The sequence below is a fragment of the Myxine glutinosa genome, chromosome 5 (genome assembly GCF_964187855.1).
Source record: "Myxine glutinosa chromosome 5, kmMyxGlut1.1, whole genome shotgun sequence".
Classification (NCBI taxonomy): domain Eukaryota; kingdom Metazoa; phylum Chordata; class Myxini; order Myxiniformes; family Myxinidae; genus Myxine; species Myxine glutinosa.
This window is the reverse complement of record NC_136265.1, coordinates 41180076-41200502: the sequence shown is the minus strand read 5'-3', so window position 1 is coordinate 41200502 and position 20427 is coordinate 41180076. Positions and strand designations below refer to the sequence as shown.

Genomic DNA, 20427 nt, shown 5'->3' with positions numbered 1-20427 from the left:
TATTTAAGTTAAATTCAATAGATGTAAATAATTTTTGGAGAGATAATTGCTCTACGTTATGTAGTAAAAAAGAATTTGAAAATTATATGAAACACACGATTGGAAAATATAAATATATTGTTGTGAAACAAGATGAGATACTAAATGATATTTTTCAATAAATAAATACAGAAAATGAATACTGAAGAAAGAGAAAGAAAGTTTAAGGAACATCAACAATTAGTTTCAAAAGTTGTTAAACAACAGGAAGAGATAAAGAAGAAACGGAGACAGAAACTAACTGGTGAAGAAGCCTTTGAAAGAAAACAAGAGAAATTCTTTAAACCACTTTTGAAAACTCAACACCCTACAGTTCCCACGGTAGAATTTACTCCGAAAAAACTTCAAATGCTCAAAGATTTTAGTCAGATAACAAAACAAGAACTTGGTGAATTAGAATATGATGACGAGGGATTATTTCGGAAACTTGAGGAGGTAAATCAACCCCCTAATTATGTTGTGGAAGCTCTTCAAAACAATGAATATTCGGCGGGTTCAAAAACCAGAGCAGGTCTCATTCCAACAGAAGAACCAGCAGTGTTTCATCTTGTGGAAGAAAAGGTATTGATATTTAATGATGAATTGATGTTCTTGAGTTCTACTCAACCAAATGTTAAATTAACTCCAAGATTAATGTTTCTTCTAACAAACCCCGGATTCAGCGGTTCAAAATATTTTGAGGAACCACTTGATATGGAAAGAGAGGAAGATAGGGTATATATTGAGTTGCTAAATGCACTTGATTATGGAGTTTCTGTTGCTGGTAAAAGTAAGAAGAATGAGAAGGAGAAACATATTATTGATGCTTTAAGTAAGCTTGGTTCGGGTGTTAGTTTTCTTCCAAATGACCCATCACAATTAGTTAATAGGCTATTATTGTTGTTAGGTAGTAAGAAGGCTGGAAACAACAATTGTTTTAATGAATCCTCAGCCATTTTAGATCAGTTGATGAACATGAAAATAATTAATAAATGTCAATACAAAGATATTTTATTAGATATTAAATAAGATGAGAAGCACAATTCTTAGTTTTAATTTCACAACGAGCGATTACACAGCTTCATTCCCTTACCCACTACAACTTGACCCCCTTACCTCATATGAGGCATCTTTGTTGTCAATGGAAACTTACAATACCCTTTTTAATATCACAGAGAAAAACAACAAGTTTAGTTATAATCCAGGAAGTGGATATAAAACTATAACCGTTTCACCTGGAGCTTACGAGATTTCTCAAATATCTTCAGAAGTCTCTCGCCTTATGAAAGAAAAAGGTGATGAACCAAAAAATATTGTAATAGATATTCAAAAACACACTTCAAAATCAACTATTAAACTTAAAAATAATTATAAAGTTGATTTCACGATTGAAAATTCGTTTAGAGAGCTATTGGGTTTCTCTTCAAAAAAGATTGAAAATAACGGGACGTTTTACAGTGATAATGTTATCCAAATATCCTCCGGTATAAATTCAGTATTAATTCATTGTGATTTGATTGATGGTGCTTATAACGATGGAATAAGAACAAATACAATATTTTCATTCAGTGCATACTCAACCCCGATTGGTTATAAATTTAATATGGAACCAAAAAATCTTGTCTATTTACCTGTGTCAGGAAAAACCATATACAGAGTAAATTTTAGGATAACCGACCAAGATAATCGTATGATATCCTTTAATGATGAAATTATATCCATCAGAATTCACCTACGTGAAGTTTTTCAATAAATAAATAATGGTTATTGTGAGAAAACACGAGTTGGGAAAATATAAAATAATTACAGGGGAGGGCATGTTCCTTTCACCAGACTATACAAGGTATGTGGGTAGAGGATACTATAAACCTAAGAGACAACGAGGTGTAGGTCATCAATTTCGAAATAAAGGAGATGGGATAATTGATACTCTAATGGGTATTGGTTCAACCATCCTTAAACATAAAGACCTAATTGGTTCAACTGCTTCTGCCGTGGGCTCCGTTGCGGGTGCTATAAAGAGTATAAAAGATGCTCAAAAGGAGTCTCATAAATTACAAGCAATCAAAGAAATAAAAAAAGGTAAAACTCAACTATCTTCACAAGAACGACAAAAAATCATTAAAATACTTGGGTCAGGGTTTCAACAATTTTAATGCTATATAAATACAAGTATGGAAGCGATTGATAGTATCTATGATTTGGATGATACGATTATCATTTCAAACTCCACTAAAAAGGAAGACTATTTTAAGGTAAATGCTATAACAGGAACAGACTGGAATTCAAACGGAACAAAAAGTTTTGAAATAAATAATCAACAAACTTACTTGAATATAGCTGATAGTTTCTTGCTGTGTAAATTTAAATTCACTAAGGCTGCGAATAATACTAATGCTACACTCGTAAATGATTTCTTCTGGAAAATGTTTGACAGTGTCCGCCTGTATATTGGAACACAAGAGGTTGAAGCGGTTGATTATGTCTCTGCTACATCTGAAATGATGAAATTTACACTATATTCGTTTAGTGATAGAATGGGTAAGGGAGCTGTTGAGGGTTTTATTCCTGATATGTCAACGGGTACAAACGCAGACCCTGGTTATAGTCAAAGGAAGTCAATGTATAATGATGACGCAAAAGCTGAGAATAGTTTTACCGTAGCAGTACCTCTGAAAGGTATATTTGGATTTTGTGATTATGATAAAGTTTTGTATGGGCTTAAAATTAGATTTCAACTACAAAGGAATGATAATGTAAATAGATTGCTTTTTGGGGATGAAAATGCTTTTGGAGAAAATAATAAATTTGTTATTAATGATTTGTGTTGGTATATCAGTGAATATACTCCTAATCTTAAAACGGAAGAGATGTTAAATAGAAGACTTAACTCAAAGAAACCGCTAAATGTATCATACCTTAAAAGAAGATGTCAACACGTTAAACTGGAACACACTACCTACACTTGGAATTTAGGTGTTCTTCAAGGAAAGCCACGATACCTCTGGCTCATTTTTAAAAAACCAGATGGAGAGGACGGTACTAATAAGAATAATGCCCTGAGTGATAATGCAAAGGTGAAACAACTTCGGGTTTCTCTTGATGGCACATTTTATCCGCGAGATAGATTGGAAATTGATTGGGAAAAAAATGATTATGCGGAAGCCTACAAGTCCTACCAAAAGGTGTGTGAAAGTAATGGTAATAATGATCCTATTTTGGATATGGTTGCGTTTCAAAAACTTTATACAATCTACACAATTGACCTGAGTTCTCAAAAGGAAACTATAAAGTCTAATCGAGTGGATACTTCTCTATACATTGAAAGAGGGGAGAGTGAAGAGGTTAATGCATATTGTTTGCTTTTGGAGGAAACAGAATTACAGATTAATACAGATAATGGTGTTATGATTAATATCACATAGGTTTTTTCTCATAAATAAATGGTTGGGGTATATGTTAATCAAATCAATCTTAATAAATTAACATCTTGTATTCAAAATCAAAAGCCTTGTATTATTAATGTTAATACAATTCAAAGAAAAGGAGCTGTAAGAATTGATGTTTTACTCACACACACACAAGTAAAAACACTAAATGATGTTGGATCACTTAAAATTAAAATGACGAAACCTATGTTAAAGAAATATTCAATAGACGAGTCAAGAGGAGGATTTCTCCCGTTTCTAATTCCTTTATTTGCTGGTTTAAGTGCGGCGGGAGCATTGACTGGTGGTATTTCAGCAGCGGTAAAAACTGCTAACGAAAGGAAGGCACAACTAAAAGCTCAAAAAGAATTGGAAAGACATAACAAGGAGTTGGAGAAACAAATTAGTGGAAGTGGTGTAATTGTAGATTTTGCTCAAAAACTTGAAAGTCTACCTGATAAAGCTAGATTGTTGGTTGGAGATATGCTTTCCTCTATCGCTCAAGCGGGTGTTAAACTAACTAAACGGGGTAATGGATTGTATCTTTCTCATAAATAAATGGATAAATGGTTTAAACAATTTGGAAAGAATACAACGTCAAATATAGAACTAGCTAAGTATTGTAAAACACTAAAAATTGATAATGTGGTTATTTGTATGAGAGATGAATTAATACATATAAATAAGAATACAAAGAATATTATTATGAATTTAGACACACAGAATGGTTCTCATTGGGTTTGTATTCATAATAGTCAGGATAAATATTATTTTGATAGTTATGGTATGCCACCACCTGTTGAAGTAATACAATTCTTACAGAATGGTGTTTATCAAACATTTCAAGTTCAAGAAATTAATTCTAAATGTTGTGGTCAATTATGTTTATATGTATTATTTCAACTCAACAATAATGAAAATTTTTATGATATCATTTTTAATCTAATATAAATGACTTATGTTGGAAAAGATGGTTCTATCTTTGGAAAATCCTCTCAGGATATTGATTTATCAAATTATTATACAAAGGCACAGGCTGAACGACAAAAATATAGTGTAAGTAAAAATATTAATATGAAGAATACTTATAAATTAATCAATTATCCAAACCCTACAGATGCGAATGACTTAATTAGATTAAGTGATTTATCACAATATATATTTTTAAAGAAAACAGCACGTTTTGTGAAAGAAGTAAAATTTACAACCACAACACCTGGTTATACTGACCATACACCTTTCCTCATTGAATTTAACTACCTGCTTACAATTGAATTTTATAAAGAAGGACATTTAGTTAATATGCGAATTAATAAATGGGGGTATGATATGCCTGATTTAGGGTATAATTGGTCTTTTTCAATAAACATAGAAGACCTACATGATTTAAATCAGTCTCGTAAAGAAGAATATTATCCACTTGGTGAGGATAAGGATTTATGTGGAAGTACAATTAGTAAACAACAAATACGTGATTTTAAGAAAAGAAAAATATATGATAGTATAGCGATGGTTCGCATGACAAAGAAGGAAGGTAATGAGATAAGGATAGAAAGCCGAGGAATACAAACCGATTTGGTAGTGGGAAGATGGGGTGGTATTACCTGTCATAATATTAATCTCACATATATTTCTGATACATAAATGGCAGGAAGAAGACTACAAGAGAATTATAATTTTTGTATTCAAGGATACCTACAAGAAAAGGGTGCTCGGTATTACATACCTTATGATTTGGAGCATATACATGGGAATTTTGTCATTAAAAACTGGCCTTATACTGATATTGTTAAACCCACAAATAGAGACTTGTTTAAAATATTAAATAAAAATGAACTTCTCAAAGTTATGAAATATAAAACTCTTTTAGAAATCGTCAACAAATCTTATTGGTATCCTATTATGAGAAAAATAATTATAGATACAAGAATATCTCAAAATCCAGATGAGTATATGTATAATATTCTTTGGGGTTCAAACTCAAGGGTAGCAAGGGATGAGGAAGGAGTTGAAGAAGAGAAGGAGGAAAGAGAGAAAAAGGAGAAGGAGGAAAGGGAGAGGGAGGAGAAGGAGGAGAGGGAGAAAAAGGAGGAGAATGAGGAGAGGGAGAAAAAGGAGAAGGAGGAAAGGGAGAAAAGGGAGAAGGAGGAAAGGGAGAAAAGGGAGAAAAAGGAGAAGGAGGAGAGGGAGAAAATGGAGGAGGAGGAGAGGGAGCAAAGAGAGAGGGAGGAAAAATATAAAAAGATGGAAATCATTGAGATTCATAAAAGATTGAGTGTATTAAAGCAAATAAATCAATCTCAACGCACCGAAGAGGAAATTAAAGAATTAACAACTCTTACTAAGATAATGATTTCAAAAATAAGAACGTCAATGTCTTCAATTTCAGGGAGATTTAAACGAGAAAGTGGTGAAGAAGAAGAAGAAGAAGAAGAAGGAAAAGATTATGTGATTGATGATGTTGGTGTCATTGACTTTAGTTAGTTTTTATTTGTAAATAAATGGAGGAGAGAGTGAAGGCATTCCTTAGGATTCTTTATGTTTTAAAAATAAAGATTGAAATGTATATGTTGAAAACCAAAAAGGTTTTGATACTCTGTCGGAATTTTTCTGATAAATAAATATGAGTTATTGTCTCAAATGTAAAAAGAAAACTAAATCTAAAAATATCTCTTATGTTAAAGCTAAAAATAATAGAGTTTATCAAAAAGGAATATGTCAAGTATGTGGCTCTAAAAAGTGCCAATTCATCTCTCCTAAAAGAGGAGGAGACATACAAAAGTTTCTGTCAGGAAGTAAATTTACAACAACTGGAATTCCAGGGGAATTACACCTTCCAGGGTATTCTTTCTGTGGTCCAGGAACAAACTTGGATAAAAGATTAGATGAGGCTGACAATCCTAAACCTTGGTCTAAACCTACAAATAGGGTTGACGAAGTGTGTATGAAGCATGATATTGCTTATGGGAAAACCACTACGTTGACTGAAAAACATAAAGCCGACAGCGAAATGTTGTATAATTTGTCTTTGATACAAAATCCAACGTTGAGAGAGAAAGTTGATAGGTTTATTGTGAGAAATTTGATAAATGCTAAATTGAAACTTGGTCTTGGTTATTCCTCAAAAAACTATTAGGCTCTAATGATGTCATCAAGACTGAGGAGCTTTTGGCTGAAGAATTACACAAACCTATAATCACAAAGTTTAAAAGAAGGAAGGTTTATTCTAAATACACCGACCACATATGGTCCGCTGATTTAATTGAATTGAATAATGACAGGGGATACAGGTATGCTTTAACCGTTATTGATTTGAGGAGTAGATTTGCCTGGGTTGTCCCTATAAAAAATAAAAGGGGTGATACTTTAATGTTAGCCTTTAAGCTAATATTTGATCGGGATAAAAGGAAACCAAAGAAGTTATGGACTGATGAGGGAACAGAGTTCTATAACAAAATATTCATGAAATTTCTTAAGGGGAAGGGTATTAAATTATACAGCACCTTTAATGAAGGAAAGGCAGTTGTTATTGAGCGTTTTAATCGTACTTTGAAAGAGAAATTATATAAAAAATTCACACAACTCGGTTCTCAAAAATGGGTGTATTTAATTCAGGATATTGTAGATGATTACAACAATACAGTTCATTCATCAACAAAATCAAAACCATCAGAAACATTTACAAAATTAGAATATGAAAAGGAGATTAATTTGAGAAAGCCCAAGTTCAAAGTTGGTGATATGGTAAGGATATACAAATGGAAAAGCCATTTTGAGAAAGGTTATACACAAAAATGGACTCGTGAATTATTTAAAATCATTGATGTAATGGATACAGTCCCTTGGACCTACAAATTATATGATTTAAATGGAGAGGAAATCTTGGGTTCATTTTACTCGCAAGAATTACAAAAAACAAAGCTAATAATTCATTAAACAACATTTCTATTCACCCCACCCAGATTAGCTAATTTAATTAGTGGTAATAAAAAAAAATTTAAATAAATTAAAATCATAAGCCACGCCCACACCGACCCCGCCCACACAGACCCCGCCCACACAGACCCCGCCCACACAGACCCCGCCCACACAGACCACACCCATCATCCCCCACCCCCAGTGCGTCCCCCACCCTTGATCCCCCCTCATCCCACCCCCACCTTCCCCACACACACAAGGGGAGGGGAGGGGTGGGATGGGGGAAATCAAGGGTGGGGGAACGCACCCCCTTCCTTCTAACCTTTATTCTTTTCTTGTAATTAATAATTAAATAATTCTGGACAAAGCATATATATATAAATAATATTTTAAACAAAAGCTTCATATTACAAAAACATTTTCCTTGAGGTATTATACATTCAACTTCTTCCCAGCACAAATCATCAATCTCTTCCCAACATAAGACAAAGGTAGTTTCAACAGCAGCAGATATCTTCAGGTTTGGAATCTCTTTCTGTCAAAGGCAAGAGGACAAGAGGGGAGAGAAAATATTACACACACACACACACACACATACACACATACACACATACACACACACACACACACATACACACACACACACACACACACACAAGGATATGAGGATATTGGGATACATACCTCTAAAAAATCGAGCTTTGTGTTCAAGTGGTCGAGTTGAAAATTTAGGGTACCACATGTTGACGGGAAATAACCACTCTTTGGAAAATCAAAATCGTCCCACTCCAAGCTTTGGTCTTCAAGGCTGCAAACAAAATAAGGAGAAATTACTATGTTGAAGTAAGCTTGACAAAACATCACACACACGCACACACACATACACACACATACACACACATACACATTCACACATACACATACACACACACATTCACAGATACATACACACACACACATACACACACGAACGCACACACAAACACATACACACATTCACAGATACATACACACACACATACACACACACACACACACACACACACACACACACATTCATAGATACATACACACAAGAACACACACATACACATACACACACACATTCACAGATACATACACACACACATACACACACGAACACACACAAACACATACACACACGAACACACACACACACACACACACACACTAAGGCAGCGTCGTTTAACACAAATGTATTAATATTTAGTATCTTACCTTGCATATGAATCTTCCAAGAATGGTGAAACAGGCAGGTTGTTCAAGTTCATTTCGTTTTGCAACTCTTGAGATTCTGCAGTATTTTCATTCCAACCAGTTTGAACTTCTGCCAGGATATTCGCATTGCTGTAAAGATAAAGGAATATTAAGTCATTTGTTGTATAATTAATCCCATACAAAGCTTTAAACACTTTAATTTTAAATGAAACTTACCTTGGTGAGTATTCTTCTTCTTTATCAGAGTAAAGGATGGAGTAGTAAGACATGTCGATCCCCAATGATCAAAATTGAATTGAACACGTTCTTTTATAATGAACAAAATGTATTTTCTTGAAATGACGACATGCAGTCATTTCGGGGAAGCCCTGAGCGTGTGTGAATAACAGGAAATAAGACAATGAAATCTTTCTGGGAAGTTATCCAAGTCATTGAAACAACGTCATTTCTCAAAAGCGAAGAATTAATAAAAAAAGGTTTGAGTATGGTGATGGAAGTTGGAGGAGAATTAAATTATTTCCCACGCATAAACAAATATTTGTAGGGTCGTTGTTTGAGTGGGCCATATTCACCAGATGATATTAAGAGTAAAAGGTTAAAAGGTCCATAAGGTCAGAAGGATCACAGGTTCACACAGCATTGTTTAAGTGGTCTAATGAATAAGGATAACATGTCAAAAGGTTAGAAGGTTCGTAAAGAACAGGGTGAGAGAAATAGAGGTGTTTAGGGGCAATGAGGGAGGGGAAAAATTAATATGGAAGTGAATGGGTCAAAGATTAATCTGCCAGATGATATGTAGAAGAAGGATGATAGGTCTATAAGAGAAAACAAATATTTGTAGTGTTTGAGTGGTCTAATGAACAACATTAAGGATAGGTACTACAGACAAAAGGTTCATAAAGATGAGGGTGGGAGAAATAGAGGTGTTTATGATTTTTGAAAAAGACAAGGGGGTAAATGACATTAGATAGGGATTTCCCATGTTAAACGGAGGTGTCCCAGAAGCAACATTATTACACTACTCACGTGACGTATATTCTCCTCTCATCTTGCATTGGCTCGGGCAGTGGCGTGTGACTCCCTCCCCCGGGAGAGGGGCGGAGCTTTGACCGCGCATGCATGTTCGGCCGGTCCCGATCTCGAACCTTGTCTGCTTCACACGTGGCTAGACTCGTGTTGGATGATCACGACTATGTTGATACAAAACACAAACGGCGTTATTTGCAAGACAGCGAAGCTCACAACACCGCCTACCAAAAACTCCCCACAAATACATAGGGCAAACGCTACAGAACTACCTTACCATAAATATACATCAATTTGTGACTTTTCTTGTTTATGACGTCATCATGGCTAACAGCAATCTTCTTGATGCTTTACTCAAGTCTAAATAACCAGATGTTGATTGGTTGACCCAACCTGTACCCGATACAGGCGTGCGCCATTTACACCATTCGATGATTATATCTATCGCATCCATCGATCTTTGCCTTGAAGTGTCTTACCATAGAAGTATGTCGTGGCAGCAGATGGCTGGAGGAAAAGGAGAAAGCCTCGGTCAAACCTGCATTTGACTGTTCTACAAGAACAGCGGAACGTCGACTTGCAGGAAGACTGCACGGTGTTAGCACAGATGTTGTATAATGAAGGTATTTTTCTTTGCTCGTGCCTGAAATTTGGATAAATCAAGTGAAACATTTTCTATAGATGTTTTTTTTGTTGTTGTTTAAATATTTTTTTTAAATGCATTACTTCCCATACACACCCCCTCACTCCCATTTCACAGCAGGCTCCTCTACCACTGCTCAGTCGACATCGGGAAATTGCATCCGACATGGATTGTTTGTCGACCATGACATGGCCCAATCGATGATACAACAAGAAGGTGAACATTTTTCTGCGGATCTTTGTTAAAGTCAACCAACGCGACGTATATATGGCTTCATTGTCCAAGAAATTGCAGAATCTGCTTCTTTGTCATACTTTATATGAACTGTGTTCACAAACTCCGATGAATCGAGTCGCGTTCCTCATCACGAGGCAGGTGTAGATTATCCATGGTTATGAAACCGCACGGACATCTTAACTACTCTTCAAGGTAAAGATTACACGAACAAAAGTGTCCGTCGTAAAGGTAGCTCAGTTTTTGAACTTGCGATCCCAGTACTATGAGCTATGTGCTCAGATGGGAACAACAAACTGACTTACAAGTGTAACATACAGGACCATGTAGATCTAGCAGATATGGAAACCGCCGGTGAAACGTAAAAATCTGTTTTGCTTGCAGGGTCCTCGTTAATCCTGAACGGCCACCATGAAGAGCACCACCAGCTGGCCGTGTGGCATGGGGACCTGCTGAAGACCATTCAAGAAGCGGCTGATAGCAATCAGATGACGGACACACTGATCTCTTTGGCTCCAATGGGTACGATCGTCTTTTTCATTCTTCGAATGTTTATATGCTGCTTTTTCTTCTTCTTCTTCTTCTTCTTTTTTTTTTTTTTGCACATCTACAGTCACTATTTTAAAAAGGTCTTTTGGTTGTTGATCCCATCTGAGCATTTGCCTCATAAGGCTGTGACTTCAGGTTCTCAACCCATACCCAGTCAGATCACAAGGCTGAAGTAGGAGTTAATTCCCAGAATATATGAATGACAGAGATGTTAGGACACAACCAAAGCAACATTATACATACATGGGATTTTTACCTGAAGACGCAGCCTCGTGAGGCAGGTGTTAAAATGTCAACAACCAGAACACCTTTTAAACTAGAACGCACACATACATCCGCCAGGCTAAACAGTATATGTATTGTTACGGACGCGGTTTAGATGTTACTTTGGGCCGAGTGGATGGTCCACCGCGACCGTTACAAGATCCCCGATTGGCCCGACTCCCCCAACGTTGACCAGATCGCACCACAGATATTCAATTTGGAAACCTCTAAAGCGACCGAACGAGAAGGAAGAGAGAAGAAGACAGAGTACGGAGGAATAACAGGATTTATTATACACACAAGCAAAAAGAAGGAGCGATCAAAATTATTTACAAGCAATGGATGGAAGAAGCAGTCACACATTGCATCGTTAGCTTATACTAGTCTATTTACTTAACCCCAGGACAACGATTAGGACATTAGGACACTTACACGGGGGATATTGCAGGCAGGTATGGCTTGAGGATGGATGGTTGTTTTTGGGAGGCAATGGAGGGTCCAGCGTCGATTGCTGCCTGGCGCGTCCTTTTCGTGGCCTGCGGCCCCTTAGCTGCCCCCTTAGCTGCAGCGCAGCTGGTCGCACGATGGCTCGCACACACCTGCTCGTTCAGGCGTCTTCCTTCTCCCCAGCAACAACGAGGGACAGCAAGCAAGAGGACGGGGTCAAAGCAAGAGCTTGGAGGACGCAAGAGCAAGAGGAGCAAGAGCAAGAGGAGCAAGAGGGTGGAGTGCGTGCGTCCCGCGGCGACTTATATTGGTTTCCTCACAGAACCTTCGCGCACTTTCTCGGGGGTTCCCGCTCCGCCCTCTCTTAGCCAAACCCTTTGTTCTGGGTTGGATGAGCGGGGCCGCCTTACTCCTCCCCCCTATGACGAGGGGGGCGACCCGTCTTCTCTAGCCACTCCCCTTGTTCGTAATGGCCGCAAATGGCGAAAACCGGTCAGCAGCTGCAGGTACTGCGCCGTCACGTTGCACAGCAGTTCAGTACTGCAATAGCCGGTTGCTGTGAAAGCTCAAGTGGGGGAATCCCTGGCACTTGAGCTGCCATGGATCATCGGAGGGGCCTACGCTTATTTCGTTTGATACAATGCAGTCAATCTAGTGGGAAACACATATTTAGCCTACATAGAATAAGGAAATAAACTATTTAAAAAGATATATCGTGGCCTGTGTGTAAGTTTCATGGAATTAACTAGGAGGACGGCTGCGACCATTATTTACATTACGAGGGTGTTACACACAACAAAACCATACTTTTCATATTCGTTACACTTCCTCCAAAATTGTTACACTTTTCAAAACCGTTACACTTCTCAAATTCGTTACAGTATTGTATCCCAATGATGGGCCGGATCTGCATCCTGACCTTAACCAAAATCCATCCACCCTCGGTGGTGGAGGTGAAAATTCCTGACGACAACCTATGACATCATCGCGTTTTAAATTCACTCGCTATGTTACAAGTGTTTTAAGTTGTAATCTCCTCAAGTTGTGGAGACAAGTTAAGTCGATGAATGAATAGACTTGGGGAAGCATTGCATGCATCATAGGAAGTGGATACTGTGTCGGTGCAATGGATTAGCGGCCTCTTTGTGCTTACCTTTCCTGTATATTGCCTTGAAAACTTGGGTAAGCTAGAAGCAGGTGCACATCATCCATTCTGAGGTGATGATGTGCAGCTGATGCATGGAGGGAGGGAGAGTGTGGCTGTTGTATCTTATTACCTCCAACACCGAAGGTGGACGGAGGTTATGTTTTCACCCCTGTATGTTTGTGAACAGTATATCACAAAAATTTGACGGATTCAGACGAAATTTGGTGGAGAGGTTGGGTATGTGACAAGGATGAAATGATTCGATTTTGGTGAAGATCCGGATCCGTATCTGCATCTGAAAATTTTTAAATGCGATTCTTCGCCATTGGGAGATAGGGAAAAAACGATATACGACTATTTATCACAAGCCTGGTGTTGGTGTAGCGGCTAGGGTGCCAGCTTAGGATCCGAGGATCCTGGGTTCGAATCCCGGTCGATCGCTGAATTAACGCCAGGGGGGTTGACTCAGCCTGTCATCCTTCCGAGGTCGGCTAATTGAGTACCAGTTCACTGGTAATTCCCTGCTTGTCGTAAAAAGGCGACAAACAGGGTTGGCGGCAGGAAGGGCATCCGGCCGTAAAACATTGCTTCAAAAAGGGGACCAACAAAAACAACAACAACCACGGTGTCCGAAAAAGGCCAACCCCCGCTTTGCGGGGTAAAATGGCCTCTAAAGGTGGTAAAAAAAATTTTTTTATCATGGTATCTCAAAAGGTTGTGGACGGATGCGGACAACAACACTTGGTAGACAGGTTGGGTGTGTGACAAGGATGAATCAATTCGATTTTGGTGAAGATCTGAATATGGATTCGGATACGAGGATTTTTTTTATTTTTAAGTGATTCGTCACCATTGAGAGATCAGGCGAGAAACGATATGTAGCATGAAATTTCAAAAAGTTGTGAACGGATTTGGACGAAACTGTGTGGATGAGTTGGTTAGGTGACAAGAACAAGCCAATTCGATTTTGGTTCAGGTCCGAATCCAGATCCGGCCTATCAGTGTGATCCAAAACATAAACTGTTCAACCTGGTAGAGGTATGCGCTCTACCGAGTGCCGTTCTAGTTCGAAGACGTTTCATGTCGAGGTAAACGGACAATGTGCGATTCTAGTACTGAAAGCCAGCCCTGCTTGTGTGTCTGTGTGCAGTGGGTTATCGGGTTTGGGTGCGTGCCGCAGAGTTGTACGTGCAACAGCTGTGTGCACAAGATCAGCCAACAAAGGCAGCCACGTATCTGTTGGCTCTTCACCGTGTGCACGAAGCCATTGGAATACTCAGAACAAACCGTTTGTACAGGTAAGCTGCACGTGGAATCGAGTACGGAAGTAATGCATAATGGAAGCGGATATGGGAGTGTAGCGGGTAAGAGGACCAAGTGCGTGACAACTAATGCAGTTACAGGTTTTGTTTGCTGGCAATGTGATTGGTGCAGGGAGGCTTTGGCAGTGGCGCGGCTGCGGTTGCTTCCGTCCGATCCCTGCATCGGCGAACTTCTGACGGAATGGGCCCTAAGCCTGGAGAAAGGAGGACACCACCTTCTGGCAGCAAAATGGTCAGTATAATCTGTCCCTTGATAACGAGTTGTCTGCTAAAATGTACTTTTGTACAAATGAAGCTTTCATCATAATTTGCTGTATTGTACATCAACACGAATTCCCAGCTGATGTATCGGTCGTTGATGCAAGGTGCCGCATCCTGCTGAAGCAAAATGGCGCACACTGCGCTGTCGCGACCTCTGACCAGAAACAACTGCTGAATGTAAACATGGCCTAGCAATATCTAGCCGAACTCTAAAGCCACATCTGCGCCAGCATTTTGCATCGTGCTTGTTCGGGCCTGTAAACTTCGAAGGATTTACAAATCCCTTTAAACTTTTGTTTCCTAGAATCAGACATATTAGCTACGTGCTCAGTCGGGAACGCCAAACGTGAATTTTAAATATTTTATTAATCGTGCAGATGACAGATTATCATGAAGTAAACTTTGCTTATTATTATAATAATAATAATATTATTATTATTACCCTCGCCAAAGGAGAGGGTATTGCATTGGAGTCCGTTTGTCTGTTTGTCTGTCTGTCTGTTTGTCCACACAGAATAAATATGATTTTCCCTGCAACCGTTGGTCCGATTGACAGGAAATTTTCACGATAGGTGCAACTCCACCTGTATAATTTTTTTAATGATAATTATGACGTCATATGTCACGTACGGGCGCCATCTTGTAAAAACCAAAAAGTTTTGCCCCTCTATATCTCCGAAAGTGCTGCATAGAAAGAATTGCGACATGGCTCATTGTAAAGAACTCTTCATGGGGAATAACATATGTTAATGATGATGTCATAGGTGCCTCCATTATGACGTCATAATTCGACAAGTACAAAACTTCATGCGATCAAGATGAAATTTATTGAGTGTCATCTATGATAAATTGGAGGGGGAGGGGGGGGGGGGGAATAATAATTACGTCATCGGTCATGTGGTTTGGCCGCCATGTTTGTTTTAACACAAAAGCCTTAAAACACTAAAACGCATCCTGGCGAGGGTCTGCAATCTCTGATTGCTCTTTCTTGGTATTATTATTATTATTGTGCTTCTTCTCCCTTTGCTTTTATTTCCTATTTTGCCTCTGCTTATTTTTGTGCTTCTTCTTGTACTTCCATTTCGTTCTTCTTCTTCTCGTCCATGGGCCCAGACCAGAAATTACACATCAGTACCATTTCGGTGGGCAAATTATAGTTTAGGTTTTTTAAAATTGGTGTATATCTATGGATGATATTTTAGTGTGATAACCATTACAAAGTGGCAGCTTATTGGGCGTCGTCATCTATCTATAATTCCAGTAATCTCTGTGTGTCTGTGTGTCTGTGTGTCTGTGTGTCTGTGTGTCTGTGTGTCTGTGACCGCTGTTTCTCGACAACCACGGGTCCGATATACTTGAAACTTGCCAGGTATATTGCTGGGGACCCGAGGATGTGCCTTTTCAAGGTTTTAAATTAATCGGACAAGTACTTACCGAGCTATGGCGATTTAGCCGTTCGCCGTTCGCTTTGGCGTTGCGAATGGACCAAACCATTCATGTAAATAGAGGGGGGGGGGGGGGGGGTTTGTGGTCGTTCGCTTTGGCTTTGCGAATGGACCAAACCATTCATGTAAATAGAGGGGGGGGGGTTCTGTGGTCGTTCGCTTTGGCTTTGCGAATGGACCAAACCATTCATGTAAATAGAGGGGGGGGGGGGTTCTGTGGTCGTTGCGAATGGACCAAACCATTCACATCGAATCATCGAATCACATCGAATGGACCAAACCGTTCGCTTTGGACCAAACCATTGCATGTAAATAGAGGGGGGGGTTCTGTGGTCGTTGCGAATGGACCAAACCATTCATGTAAATAGAGGGGGGGGGGTTCTGTGGTCGTTACTGCCACGTGGTTTCAAAGTTTTTTTTTTGTTGTTGTTGTTTGCACGCATGTTTTTTTGCACCCACGTACGGGCACGCCCTAGGATGTTTACACACACACACCCCTACACAAATTTTTTTTTTTTTTTTTTTTGGCAAGGAACGGGCACCCACGTACGGGCATTTACTAGCTTATATATAGTACGGGCATGCCCTAGTATCTTGAATGTACCCAGTACCCACCCTCCATATGGCTGAAGCAAAATGATGCACTATTTGTCGATTTTGTTGAATATATTGTTTTCCAAACATGTATAAGTGCCCCAATGGTACTGAACTAGAGTACACAATATCTGTAGATTGCAGTGAAGGAAAATTAACGAAAATCGACAACTTTTTACCTAAAGTTATAGGATTTTTCCTTTCCCTACCCCAACGCGGCGGCCGAATTATAGAATTTATTATGTACTAGGGCATGCCCGTACTATATCTATATCTAAAATTATATCCCCCCCCTCTATTTACATGAAATGGTTTGGTCCAAAGCGAACGGCTTGCGAGTGGTGACAATCCCCCCCCTCTATTTACATGCAATGGTTTGGTCCAAAGCGAACGGCTTCCGGAGTTTGGTAAAGAAATCGCCATCGCGTGCACAAACGCGCAGGAAAGCGAATGAATCGCAAATTCGTTTTTATTAGTTGTAAAACATAGTTTAACGCCAACATAGTTTGCAAACGTGAAATAAATGAATACGCTCTCAAATGTGCCATCCGAGGCAGAGTGTGCCCGCCACGTTCGGCACACGCGATCGTTCGCTGCTCTCTGATTGGTTGAATCGTTTTTTGGACATAGCTCGGTAAGTAATTGTCCGATTAATATGAAACCTTGAAAAGGCACATCCTCGGGTCCCCAGCAATATACCTGGCAAGTTAAAAGTATATCGGACCCGTGGTTGTCGAGAAACAGCGGTCACAGACAAACGTACAAACGTACAAACGTACAGACAGAGATTACTGGAATTATAGATAGATGATCTAATTTGAATTTATAATGGATATATCTGTGCACTTCAGACCATTGGTGAGGCAAGTAGTGCAGTCTGGTAGTTTGCATGATCGCACAGCAGAAGAGCCGTTGCAGCACTGCATCTGGTGAACCATGAATCCACTCAATGAGCAGATTCCCATCATTGCCTGTGATCCAACCACACCCCCATGGGACGTGGTGCAAAGGGTCCACTTTGCAGGCAGCGCCTCCAAATAGCAGCTTGGTAATTGGCATGGAGGACTACATGAAGAGGCAGTCTTCACATCGTGGAAGCTGGCTGGACTCCACCTCTCCCCATCTAGCACAGAAGACGTGATGCCGCAACTCATTGATGCTAGAATGGCAAGCTTTCAAATGTCAAGAAACCGTGCACGGTTTTGTGTTCCACACTTCTGATACACGGCACTGAATGTCGTTGCTGAGGCCAAGGTACAATGCAAGGACATCTGTATCTTCAGCAGTGATCACCACAGCATTATAACCGGCCTCTGCTGCATATGCAGTACATATAGAAGCATGTGGGTGTCCGCTTCTTGTTGTGTAGATTGCAGTTCTGTGACTTCCTCCTAATGCTGCTTGGTAAGCTTGTAGCATACTTCTTCGCAGATTACCTAGAGCAACTTGTCCTCCAGCTTCTCCCTGCATTTGGGCATTTTCTACTAATCCAATGGGTTCTTGATTAAACTTGCTTCGTTGCAAGAGCTGCGGAGCAATTTCCTTCACTGCTGGATGTTGCGGCCTTGTGCGATGCTCTTGAACTGTAAGGCTAGATGCATGCACCTCTGCTGCACTTTTCTGCATATTTAATGGACATCTCTCGATAAGCATGAAAGACTACGTCGATCCATCATTCCATCAATGACAGTAGTCGAGGATTACTTCTGCTGGAGAAACACTTCTCCAGCACTCTGGCAAATGCTGCTTTGTTTGTGCTCCATAGAGATCCTTCACCATTGGCCCATGGTAGAGGTCCCAGGGGGTGAGCCAACACATCACTCGTGTGCAGCTCTCGGCTCTGGGCAATTATGATCACGTGTCCAAACAGATTCCTGTCGGCCTTCAGAACTACTTGTTTGGTCTGCGCTTGGCTGCTTGGTTTCTTTCCGATGTGGGAGAATGTTTTTAAGTTCTTTTTTTGTCATCTGGTCGTGGAAATGTGCAATTGGCGGTTTTGTTTCCAGTCGTTTCTGCTTTAAATGCTGGTATGCGTACTCTCCTACCCTGCGAGCCTTGAGAAGATCATTAGCAACATCTGGTGGAGCAACATTTGCGGTTGAGAAGCTGATAAACTCTGCGTGATCAGGACTTGGTGGATTCAGCCAGCTAGTTTCCATGAGATCAACCAAGGATCGGATGTCATCCTCATCTTAGGTAGCTGCAGATCTGGGTGGTTCAGCTGGGAGCCCACTTTGACCTACCATGTCGCTTAGCCACCTCAGGTACATGCTGCGGTACTCTGGTGTTAGGTAGTATCTGGTGACAGCTCCTTGATTCAGGCTGAATCGCTTAGTTCCTCCAGGTGTCAGTGTCTTTGTTAAGTCTCTTCGATCGTCTGATCCACGAGGATTCGTCCAAATATGTTTCTAATGCCGAGCTCAACAGATAATCCACCCTGCATGAAGTGTACACGTACTTCTGGATGGTCGATAAACAGTCGGGACATCTGTTGTATAGTAGGAGGGTTGGAAGCGAGCATAGTTGAGCTTGTCGAACGCAAAGCACCATGTAATCGTCTCTCAGATGCATGGTAGGTGCAACATCCATTTCCCTTCTAGAGGAAGAACAAGTTACTTGTATTGACGCAACCAATAACTTGGTACCCATAGATTTTTGCTCGCTCAGATGGTACCGACATTTCATCTGGCCCATGGACTATTCCGCAATCTTTTGAATGCAGCACATGGCAGGTACTATCTTTTGTTAGAGGTGCATTTGTGCCGCTGATGCAAAGTTTGTTTGATTGAGATACTGTACTGTATGTAAAATCGAATTGCCAATTAATGTGATATGAGTTCATAAGAGTTCCTCTACGTGTTTCTTCTGTTAGCTACCTGTCATGTGGAGCTCCATACGATGCTGCGGTAGCCATTAGCCGAAAAGGGGATGTACCTGCACTGCAGGCAGCTTCACGCGTTGCCTCCATCACTGGCCTCGGCGAACTGGCTGCAGCGTTCGCTTTGCGGTGTGCCCATGAGATGGTGAACCGCAACGATTGGTCTGGTGCTCAAGCTGCGTTGAAACCACACGACGGCCTCAAGGTCTAATCTCTCACGACGCTTGCCTATTTTGAGCCAAGAACAGAAGTTGGATTTTAGACTGCGGAGTAGATTTCAGATTTCCAACAAGGCTTTTGGGTTTGTTACACTGATGGAACGTATGAGAGTGATCTTGGCTTGACTGTAATCTTATGTTATTGTTGTTGCAGGAACATGCTTTGGTATTCTGCACTCAGGAACTGCTCCATCACTACCTTTCTCAAACGGGAGTTCTGGGAATGTCCAATTTCGAGGATGACACGCAATGGAATCCTTGGGTGGAAACCGTCTCCAACTCTTATTTGCTCGACGCACTTATTGATGTCTTCAGACACCATCTTGGTGTTGAGGATCTCAATATTGAGCAGAAGCAGAAGTTGTATTCTCAGCTGGCTGTATCTTCACAGGCGAGCGCAAGCTTGATGATGCGCACACAGGTGATTGAATAATGTGATTCAGGAATTGCAAGGAAACTACTTGGGAATAAACCACTGGGTGCAGTGGGCTTTGGCTGTCCCTTTCCCATTGTCAAACTTGAAATTAAGATCTATCTCGTAAAACTTATTTATTTAACTCGCGTACTTAAAGTGAAACAAAAGGCATATTTCAGAAACCAAAAATTCCAATATTTGATCATTATCGAATTTGTGCTTTAAATTCTAACGTGGAGGGGAGAACATGGTAGAACCTCAGCAGAAACAAAACAAGGAAATCAAACAAGTCTAAGCTCATATGGATGTGTTTGAAATGCCGACGAGGTCCCCGTGCCACTAATGGCATGAAACGTTGAAGAGCACACCACTTTTACCGAG

At 40.0% G+C, this 20427-nt stretch overlaps 1 protein-coding gene and 2 long non-coding RNA genes across 3 annotated transcripts in view; 1 reads left to right on the top strand and 2 right to left on the bottom strand.

Annotated features, from left to right (window-relative positions):
* Window positions 1-20427, bottom strand: part of LOC137427639 (uncharacterized) — a 49706-nt gene that overhangs the window by 17619 nt on the left and 11660 nt on the right. The window lies entirely within an intron of this gene.
* The window catches only part of LOC137427640 (gem-associated protein 5-like), an 87800-nt gene that overhangs the window by 60456 nt on the left and 6917 nt on the right, over window positions 1-20427 (top strand). Inside the window, exons 18-24 of the mRNA XM_078777949.1 lie at window positions 10133-10252; window positions 10390-10488; window positions 10891-11028; window positions 14064-14211; window positions 14348-14467; window positions 19408-19618; window positions 19786-20052. Coding sequence (XP_078634075.1) covers window positions 10133-10252; window positions 10390-10488; window positions 10891-11028; window positions 14064-14211; window positions 14348-14467; window positions 19408-19618; window positions 19786-20052 — 1103 coding nt within the window. The remainder of the gene's footprint in view (window positions 1-10132; window positions 10253-10389; window positions 10489-10890; window positions 11029-14063; window positions 14212-14347; window positions 14468-19407; window positions 19619-19785; window positions 20053-20427) is intronic.
* On the bottom strand, window positions 7837-9347 carry LOC137437339 (uncharacterized). The gene is made up of 4 exons (XR_010986466.2): window positions 8820-9347; window positions 8604-8732; window positions 8049-8172; window positions 7837-7899 (listed from the first exon to the last, which is right to left on the bottom strand). It is a non-coding gene; the product is annotated as an uncharacterized LOC137437339 (long non-coding RNA).